Source organism: Chlamydomonas reinhardtii, chromosome 1 (assembly GCF_000002595.2).
Source record: "Chlamydomonas reinhardtii strain CC-503 cw92 mt+ chromosome 1, whole genome shotgun sequence".
Classification (NCBI taxonomy): domain Eukaryota; kingdom Viridiplantae; phylum Chlorophyta; class Chlorophyceae; order Chlamydomonadales; family Chlamydomonadaceae; genus Chlamydomonas; species Chlamydomonas reinhardtii.
The window spans coordinates 2,317,291-2,326,920 of NC_057004.1; the positions used below are offsets into that span (position 1 = coordinate 2,317,291).

Here is a 9,630-nt window from a genome sequence, read left to right on the forward strand (position 1 = left end):
TTACAACGTTGCTCGGAATCGACTACTCCCCTCCCTCCGGCGAACGCCCGGGCATGGGGGCAGTTCACAGCCACGTGATTGCATCGCGATCGCTGCCGCAGTGACATAATGACGTCTCTGCGCCCTCGCAAGTAGCATAAGACGGCTTCTTAGAAGTTACCTTAGCTGCAGGAATTAGGATAACGCGATGCAGCTCGCCCACCCTGGCCTAAGGTCCGAAGTTCCTAGTGCCGCACAGGCACGGGTTTCTAAGGCATAATTACCAACTCCTTACTGTACTAGCGATCAGCTTGCTTCTATGATTCTGAATTTGACGGCGCTGCTCGATTGAACACCGGCGCCTGGGAAACCGGCACACGTGCTCGGTGTGTGTCAACCGATTAAGATGGATTCGTCGCTCCATAGCGGGGTCAAGTTTGCGAAGGCGTCGGTCGTCCCAGTTGACACGGGCGACTTCAACGAAGGCGCCGACAAGTCGGTGCGGGTGAGTTGCTTGAATGACCTAAACGGAGGGAACTGGTGCAATCCTAAAAGATCTATTATCTGGTGCTTTGTTGGCGATAACTTTACGAATGCGAGCAGTGACTCGGCAGGCAAGGGATAGGGTTTTAGGCCTTCTTAGGCCGCGCTGATGTGAATCGACCTGTGTCTTTGCCAACAGGGAGACCGCTCCTTTCGTCAGCTACGAATCAGCACGGTTGTGGATGTCGCGACGCCGGAGGACCTTGATGGCATGGCGCGGACGAAAAGTGGGATGGGTGACGGCTCCACGAAGGGAGGCAAGCAGTACAACCGGCTTGCGGCGCAGTTTGCCGCGAAGTCGGTGAGTACACTCCTAAGGCGAAAGGGCCCTCGGGTTCTGGACTTGCGTGGCGTGAGCGGGCGGCATCGCTGGGTACACAGGAGCACAACTGCAGCGGCCACCCCGAGAGGGCGTGCGGAGCCGCTCAGCAGGAACGGAGGAACCCCTGCACGCACGCTGCCGTCCCAAATCCCAATCGCCACGATGACATTTTGCATATGCAGATGCGCCGCCCGTCATTTGCGAAATCGCCATCGCTTAAAGGCTTGGAAGACGAGCTGGGCAAGGATGAGGACGAGGGTGGGGAGGGCGCGGAGGCGGGTCCGTGGGGGATTCTGCGCAAGGACCAGCAACAGCAGACGCTGTGGTACCAATTCAAGGCACGCTGCCAGAAGATCAACCAGGCCATGGTCATCAAGCCTGGCATGCGCTGGTGAGTAGTGAATGGCCCTGGGCGGACGGTTTCGTTAGTTTTGTTGCGGGCGGGAAGGGCTGTGAAGGTTTCTGTGTGCGCCCGCAGCGCAAGGTCTGGAACTGGTGCTTTTGGGTGATGGAGCCGATACCACGAAATCTGCAGGGCTGCCGTACAGAGAAAACCTCCGTGCAAACGGCGAAACCGAGTTACCGTTAGGGTTTCTGGTTACAAACCCTAGTTTTCGCACGCGCACGACTCCCGTTCGCGGCCTCCCCTCTCCTCCGCACTTGTCGCAAACACACGTTGTGCAGGTACCAGAACTGGTTCTACGCCACGGTGGTGGTGGCGTTGTTCAGCGGCTGGGTGCTGCCCTTCCACTTCGCATTCATGGAGCCCGGCGCCCTGCTCTAGTGAGTGTCGCGATGGCGTCTGACTGTGTCCTGCCAGGATTTGTCGCCTTTTCCCATCAAGTGGCCCAAGCGCCTAACCTTGCAGGCGGTCCTTGGCTCATTCACCACGTAATGCCCCTGCATATTTCATGTTACCAACCTTGCTACCCCTCTGATTTTCCCCTACATTCTGCAGCCCCTACTCGGACCTGTTCGGCATTGTGGAGTTCTTGGGCACAGCGGTGTTCACCGCTGACTTCGTGATGAAGTTCCTGGTCGCCTTCATTGACCCCAACGACGGCGCGTTGGTCACCTCTCGCGCACGCATCGCAAAGCACTACGCCAAGAGGTGGGCATGCACAGTTGCGTGTTTCCGAATGGACAGGACAGCAGCTGTTACGCTCCTGTGGAAAGTGAGACTTGGAAGTCGACGCTCAACGGTTTGTGCCCTGTCGCCTGCACGTGCCAACAGCTGGAAGTTCTACTTTGACGTCCTGGGCTGGTTCCCGCTGGACTGGATTGTCACGGAGCCGCTGGCGGCGGCTGGTGCCAGCGACCACGTCCTGCGCGGTCTGGCTTGGCTCAAGCTGCTGCACCTGGTGCGTGCGGCATGCATGTGCGGTCACCATGCATGTGCGCACAGTGCTTTCATTTATCCCAGCAGGGGCCTCCATAGTCCGGAACGGAACCCGCCTGCTGCTGAATTTGCCCTGTTGCGCACGCACGTACGTCCCCACCACCAGGCCCGGCTGTACCGGGTTTTCGAGTTGTTTGCGGACCTGGATTACCGCATGGTGCTGAGCCAAGGCACGCTCATGATCACGCGCAACTACACCTACGTATTCTTCTGCACGCACTGGGCCGCCTGCATGCTGTACGAGGTGAGCGCGCTTGGCCACAAAACCCCGGGTAACTGCAGAGTGCGCAGAGTCTTTGCGGGTCTTGCTGTGCTTTGCGCATTACCGGCAGTGTTTCTCCCCCGTGGCGCCCACCCTCTCAGAACCGTGCCATGCCATGCCCACAGATTGCGTCGCTTCAGAGCTTCTCGGCCAGCTCTTGGGTGGGCCGCAACGCCGAGCGGCTGGAGAACCGGTCCGTTGCAGAGAAGTACCTTCTGTCGCTGTACTTCAGCGTCAGCGCCTTCACGGGCCTAGGCGATGGCTCCCTCTACGCCGGGTCTGTGCCAGAGGCAGCCTTCATGATCCTCTACCTGTGAGTGCGGCGGCGAGGCATATACGGCGCGCCTGTATATGTTTTGCAGCTGCTGTGGTGGCAAGGACAGGTGGCGGCGGGGGATTGCGCAAGCGTGCGTGCGCCACGTGTTGCGCTGCCAGCAGGGCCTCGCGGACTCGTAGCCATGCAAAATGCTCCCGCGCACGCTTAATGCCTATACCCGCATCGCCACTCCATCAGGCTGTTCAACCTGTTTCTGGGCGCCTACATTCTGGGCACGGTCACCATGCTGGTGGTGAAGGGCGACGAGCGCAGCAAGCAGTTCCGCGACCGTATGACAACCCTGAACGAGTTCAGCAACAACAACGAGATTCCAGAGGTACGCCATGTGTGCCCTGCGTGCCTGCGTGCCTGCCTGATGCTGCTGCCGTGCGTGTTGTAAGCCAACTCGCTCGATCATGCCCATCACAACGCCTGACGACCGGCCGCTGCGCCTCGCCGCTCACACGCCTCAGAAACTCCAAAGCGCCATGCAAGAGCACTTGGAGGTGACGTTCCACTCGGAGCAGGTCGACGATGAGAACGTGCTGGGGGTAAGTGATAGATGCAATCCAGGGGGGCTGCCTAGGAGATTGTTTGCCTGAAAAGCAGAGGCGCACCTAAGCTGCTGATCCGGTGCGAGATCAACCTGTGGTGCTGAGTCCATTCGCGCCGTCCGTCCCCCTGTCCGCAGATCTACCCCACCACCATCCGCCGCAAGGTGCTTCGCCACCTGTACCTGCAACCGGTCAAGGGCTGCTACCTGTTCAAGGGCTGCAAGCAGAGGTTCCTGGACGCCTTCCTCACAGCCGCGCGAGTGGAGCTGTTCATGCCGGGAGTGCAGGTGGGTGGCTGGGGCATGCAGCGCCGGCGGGATGAACGTCTCACCAGCCCCGTTGCATCTGCTTGGGTGGTGCGCGCGCATACGCATCACACGTGCCTGCAATGCGGGGCTTCGACAACGGCGTCCTACCTCAAACAACCCCGTCCGTGTCCCCTTTCACCTTGATCAAACACAGCTTCTGAACGAGGGCGACAACGTGACCGAACTTAACATTGTGGTGTCTGGCGAGGTGCTGGTGTCGGAGGCTGGCATCAACCTGGCCGCCGCCTTCCAGCAGTTCAAGAGTGGCGCCAGCAACAGCAAGCACGGCGGCGACGGCAAGGACGGCTCCGCGCACAGCCGCCGCAGCGACGGCTCTGCTGCCAGTCACACCGGCAGCATGGGGGGCGGCCGCACCATGAGTGGCACCAGCATGAAGAGTGAGTGCGCCGTTTACTGAAAGGACGTTCACGCGAACTGCTACTGCTTGTTTGTCATCGGAGGCTAAGAGCACTCTGCATGTACGTTAGTGCCCTCCTCTCGCGCACCATGCACATCCACTTAACACAACTTTCCATCCACGACCACAGGCGCCATGGACTTCTCGGTGCACAGCAACTTCCTGGAGCTGGCCCGCAACAAGCAGGTCACGGCAAGGTACAGCAGCGAGGCCCTGGCGGAGGTGCCCTTCTTCACAGGTGAGGGCTGTGCGTGTGCGCGCGCGTGCGCGTGTGCGTGTGCGTGCTGTACGAGTGGTGGGATGTATGGATGGGACCTAGCCGAATAACCGTTATGGTTGGGGGTTGTGGGGTGTACTGAAGCGTAGGCAGGGGGCAAAGAGAGATGCACAGCAAAGTGCAGACACGGCGGCGATGCCAGGTGACAAGCAAGGACCTGGCCTGGCTTTCTCACCGCTGGTGCATGCGCGCTGCCACCCCTGTGCGCCGTGCATGCAGATGTGCCCTCAAACGAGACGGTAATGTCGCAGAGCGTGGTGCGCGTGCTGAGCTTGCCCAAGGCCGCCTGGGAGTCGCTCATGCAGCAGTTTCCGCAGCAGGCGCGCCTGGTGCTGACCAACATGCAGGTGCGTGCATGATTTGCAGCGTACACGTGCTGTGCTCTTGTGTGCTGTTTGCTTGCGGATGCCCTTCCCTGCCGCACATTGGGGGCCTCGACGGAGCCTTGCCAGCCGCTAAAACGCGTGTGTCGCGCCCCAATTGTAACGGTGTGTATTGCACAGAACCACACGGATCAGGAGCTGGAGTCGGAGCTCAAAGAGCTGTCAGAGGGTGCCGGCATGCGGCTGGAGGCCCTGCGGACGGCACTGCGGGTGAGTGGTGTACTGGGCAGAGCGTGCGGACTGGGCACGTGGCGGCAGCATTGCCGCGAATGACATTTGTTTGTATTCTTCTGGCCAAGCTTTCCCTCCTGGTGTCTGCTGTCTGCATCCGTCCAGGGCATCCGCGACAAGCAAGGCATTGAGAAGGTCGACCCCAAACTGGTGGAGCAGGCCCAAGGTACGCGGCATGCACGCCAGCGGCGGCTTTCGGTCCCGTACATGCATCTGGAATTACCCGACTGCACGCACGCACGTGTGATCTTGGCAACTTTGCCCAGCAGTGAATCTTGCCAAAACACCCGGCTCCTCTCGCGCCTGATCCATTCTTGTAGAGGCCCTTACGCAAGGACAGATCGACCACCTCACGCGGCTTGATGATGTGCGCTCTTTGGCGCGCTCTCACGTGCGCAAGGTCGACCAGGTGCGCCAGAGGTGCTGCATGCACGCGCATAGACACACACGCAAGCATGCGTGCAGCTTTTTGTGCACCGCACATGCAAAGCTTCTTCTTGCATGCGCCCATCCATCAACGCCTGACGGCTGGCACCGCACGCCCACTTGCAGGTCCGCACCTTTGACTTCCTGGGGGCTGCGTCTGACGGTGACCTAGAGACCCTGCGCTCCATGCTGAGTCAAGGCATGAGCCCCAACGCGGCGGACTATGACGGCCGCACCGGCCTCATGCTTGCAGCCGTGGGCGGTCACGAGGTAAGTACTGACGCGTGCATGTGGGGCTTTTGTGCGTGAATGGGCTCGGAAGCCCTTGGGCACTCACGCATTATTGTTCAGGCGGTCCCATCTCACGCATATGGACGATGTGAATGTCTTGCAGGCTGTGGTGCGCCTGCTGTTGGACAGCGGCGCCAAGAGCGACCAGCTCGAGTGAGTACAGCAGCTGCTGTGCGTACTGTAGTTTAAGGTTTACTCACAACGCTGCTTGCCATGTCTTGCCCATCCGGTGCGTGCCTGGCCAGTGGCCCCCGCCCCACCCCGGATCCATGCGTGTGTTTCCTGCACCCGTCGCTGACAATGGCCTCCTGCCACTACCTGCCTGTTGCACCTACCTCTCTCGGCCTCTTCACAGCGCCTTCGGTAACAGCGCCATGGCCGAGGCGGTCAAGAACTCGCACGACGACGTGATCAACCTGCTGCTCAGCTACGGCGGCACGTGAGTTTTGTCTTGCTGACAGCCTCCTGCATCAAACCACGCACCATGCGCATGCCCTTGTCCTTGCGCTTGCTCACTTTTTGCCGTACTTGGGCGAAAGCGGCCCTTGCTTCCCGCTCTCAGCACTCTTTATTAGTAATCAGCCTCAGTAATGCGAACGTGCGCCGGCCGTACTTGCCGTCTGCCCTTACATACTTCATGCCCGCCCGCCCTTACTTGCAGTCTGGGCATGGACGAGATGGCAGTGGCCAGCACCATGTGCACCGCCGTGTTCGAGGGTGACCTCGTTAAGCTCAAGCGCCTGCTTCACTCCGGCGCGCCGCCCAACGCCTGCGACTACGACAAGCGCTGCGCGCTGCACATCGCCGGCGCCGAGGGTAACCTGGCTGCGGTCAAGCTGCTGGTGGAGGAGGGCGGCGCGGACCCGGGCTTCCAGGACCGCTGGGGCAACACGGCGCTGGACGAGGCGCGGCGGGTGGGCGCCGCACCCGTGGTGGCGTACCTGGAGGGACTGCTCAAGGCTGACGAAGTTGACGCTGCGGGCAAGCGGCACCGGCAGCAGGTGGCGTCCGACTTCTTGGCCGCCTGCGGGCTGGGCGACGCCGGCCGCGTGCGCTTCATGGTCGCCAACAGCGCCCCCGGCTGCATGTTCACTGGCCTGGTGCTGGCGGCTTCCAAGGGCCATAAGGTGCGGGATGGCTGAGTGCTTGCGGCCGTGTGCTACTTGACAGTAGGGAAGGTTGACAGGTTGACAGAATGCAGGTGTTGAAGACGCTATCAACTCGGGACACGAACGGGTGTGACACAGATGGCGGTGATGCCCCTGGGTGGGTGTAACATGCATGTCTTGTGTGTTCAACCCAACGCCGCCAACTGCCAACAGGACGTGGTAGAGGTGCTGGTGGGCTGGGTGGCGCCGGAGGTGCTGCAAAGCGAGGGCTTCATCCCGCTCACCGAGGCCGGGCGCATGGGCAGCCCTGGCGTCGTGGCCGTGCTGCGTGCCGCCGGCGTGCGCCTGCCTGACCCCACCGACCCGGCCCTCGCCACCGCTCTACGCAACGCCGTTACCAAGGCTGACATTCGCGTGGCGGCGGCGCTGTTGGCAGCGGGCGTTGACGCCGCCGCCGCGACGGGACCTGGCGGCGGCAGTCTGCTGCACGCCGCCGCGGTGACCGGCTCGCTGGAGATGGTGCGGCGCCTAGTGGAGGAGGCGGGCTTGAAGCCGGCACAGGAGGACGGAGCCGGAAGGACGCCGGCGGCGGCCGCGGACGCTGCACGACACAGCGATGTTGCGGACTACCTGCGCTGGGCGGCAGTCACCGCGGCCAGCCTAGTGTCGCCCACTCCGGCGGCAAGCACAGCAGGAGGCGTGGCGGCACAGCTGGCGGCTGCGGCTGTGAGCCGCTTCGGCGCGTTGCCCGACCTGACCGCAGCCGTCGGCGCAAGTGGTGCCACCACGCCGGGTGGCGAAACCGCGGGTGGCGGCAGCCCGAAGAGGGGCGCCGGTGCAGGTGGGTGGGCTGGCGGGCCCACTGGCCCAGCAAGTAATAGTGTTGCACCTACCTTTCTTGCTATTCATGTGAGCGGAACTGCATTCTAACAGCAGATGCCTCCAATCGCCTCCGTTTCACAGGCGATTCATTCACTGGCGGCAAGAAGCCGCTGCTTTCACGCGTGAACATTGATGACGACGAGGGCGATGACGACGTGCCCCTCCTCATCGCGCAAATGCCTGCCAATGCCAACAGCGGTCACACCTCTTTCAAGTCCGGCGTCAGCGGCGCGGCCGTGTCGGCGGGCCTGGCTGGGTTGGCGGGTTCACGCCTGCAGTCGGCACAGCGCAACCGCAGCCTGTCTCGGAACGCTTCCTCCACACTGCGTGCCTTCACGACCGGCACTCGACGTAAGTTACTCTCCAGTCGTTAGCAGCCCCAGTTGCATGCTCGGATGGTGGGATGCCGGGATGGGCGCTGTGCTAGAAGTCCTCTCAACGGCTGAAATTGCTTCACGTTGTTCTGAATGTATGCCCGCAGTCACCAATGAGGGCTACGTAAACCCTGGGAGCCGGCCCACATCCGCCCAGCAACGCAGCGGCACAAGCACGGGCACAGGCACTGCCACTGCCACTGCTGGCGCCGCCACGACTGGAGCCGAGGCGGCCGGACGCCCCAACGCCGCCGCTGTCTCCGTGCTTGGCGGTGCGGAAGCGGCCGCCTCGCTCTCCGTCGCCGCACTGCACTCACAGCACCAAGCGCACGGCACAGCCCAGCGGCCCCTGGCGCTGCCGGTGCTCCTTGAGGACGAGGGCGGCGAGCTGGGCAGTGCGGTGCGCAGCCGCAACAACACTGACAACATCACGGGTGCGGGAGACACCGGCACCGCACCCGTCGCCGCCAGCACAACCAGTTCCACCGGAGGAGATGCCGTAGCGGCAGGAGGTGCAACGGCTGCTGCGCCCAGCACAATCTCGGCACTTCGAATCGCCGGTGTCGGGTCAGCGCCCGCAGCTGCGCAGCCGGCGCTTGCTGTGCTGCCGCCGGGACTCAGCTTCAGCGGCAGCGGTGCAAGTCGGCCCAAGACCCCGGCGCAGGCCGCGATGCTACAGCTGGCGGCTGAGACGGACGCAGCGGCGGCGGCACTCGCCGCTGCCTCCACTCGCCGCCCTGTGACCGGCAACAGCAACCAGCCTTTGCCGACTGGCATTACGGTTCCCATGCGCTCGCCCCGCGCACCTGCCGCCACTGCGCCTGCGCCACAGGAGAAGCAGGATGACGACGACCTAGAACAGTTCCTATCCAAGCCCGCGTTGGCGGCCGGCGGCGTAGCGGCGTCCATGGACCCCGCACCACCTGTGATGGCTATGGACGGGAGGCGTGGGGCTGCTGATGCTAGTAGCCAGGGCCACGGTCTTGCCAAGGGCCGCACCAGCTCGCTGGAGCAGGAGCTGAACAAGCTTTCGCCGCCGCCGGGTGCGTGACCAGCTACAGGTAGGAGTGAGCGAAGCCTCGTTTAGCTGAGCGTGCTGGACACTGGTGCTGGGAGAAGCACCGTGGCGGTACTGTCAAAAGCCTGCTGCCCGGGCATTCTTTACTGTATTTGTGCAAGCGGACGTACGTCATTACTGCTCTGATGCATTCATGCCATGTATGATTTGGATGCTGTGTTACTTTGTCTGGCTGATTCAGTTTATATCATTCCGTCCTTCGTGCTGCGACCGTACCTGGAGTCGGAGTGCTGTGGAGTATTCCGCGCGTGCAATGTGTAGTGATCATATTGTAGGTCTGTCCCCACATCGGGACACGACAATACGCTGTGCGGGCAATGCCGCTGCTGAGTCAGGCAGCAAGGCAGGCAGCATCCATGTCAAGACTCGAGAGCCATTGTCGTTTTAGGAATTGCGTGCGTTGTCGTATGTAGGCGGATGCCGTGGGGTGTGGGGTGAGCCGGGGGTTGCATTATGTGTAAGTGCAGTATCACGTGAT

General features: G+C 62.1%; 1 protein-coding gene across 1 annotated transcript; it reads left to right on the forward strand.

Moving 5' to 3' along the window:
* Positions 1–27: 27 nt before the first annotated feature.
* CHLRE_01g012700v5 (uncharacterized protein) lies at positions 28–9,625 on the forward strand. Its single transcript, XM_043058336.1, has 24 exons — positions 28–484; positions 662–823; positions 1,027–1,235; positions 1,529–1,627; positions 1,803–1,955; positions 2,079–2,205; positions 2,350–2,487; positions 2,631–2,818; positions 3,020–3,158; positions 3,295–3,372; positions 3,513–3,662; positions 3,838–4,081; positions 4,232–4,339; positions 4,598–4,725; positions 4,882–4,971; positions 5,098–5,158; positions 5,313–5,401; positions 5,545–5,688; positions 5,813–5,862; positions 6,065–6,148; positions 6,371–6,836; positions 7,032–7,659; positions 7,782–8,051; positions 8,182–9,625. Exons 1-24 carry the CDS (start codon positions 386–388, stop codon positions 9,123–9,125), a joined length of 4,848 nt encoding a protein of 1,615 aa, XP_042928250.1. The 5' UTR covers positions 28–385; the 3' UTR covers positions 9,126–9,625.
* The last annotated feature ends 5 nt before the right edge of the window (positions 9,626–9,630 follow it).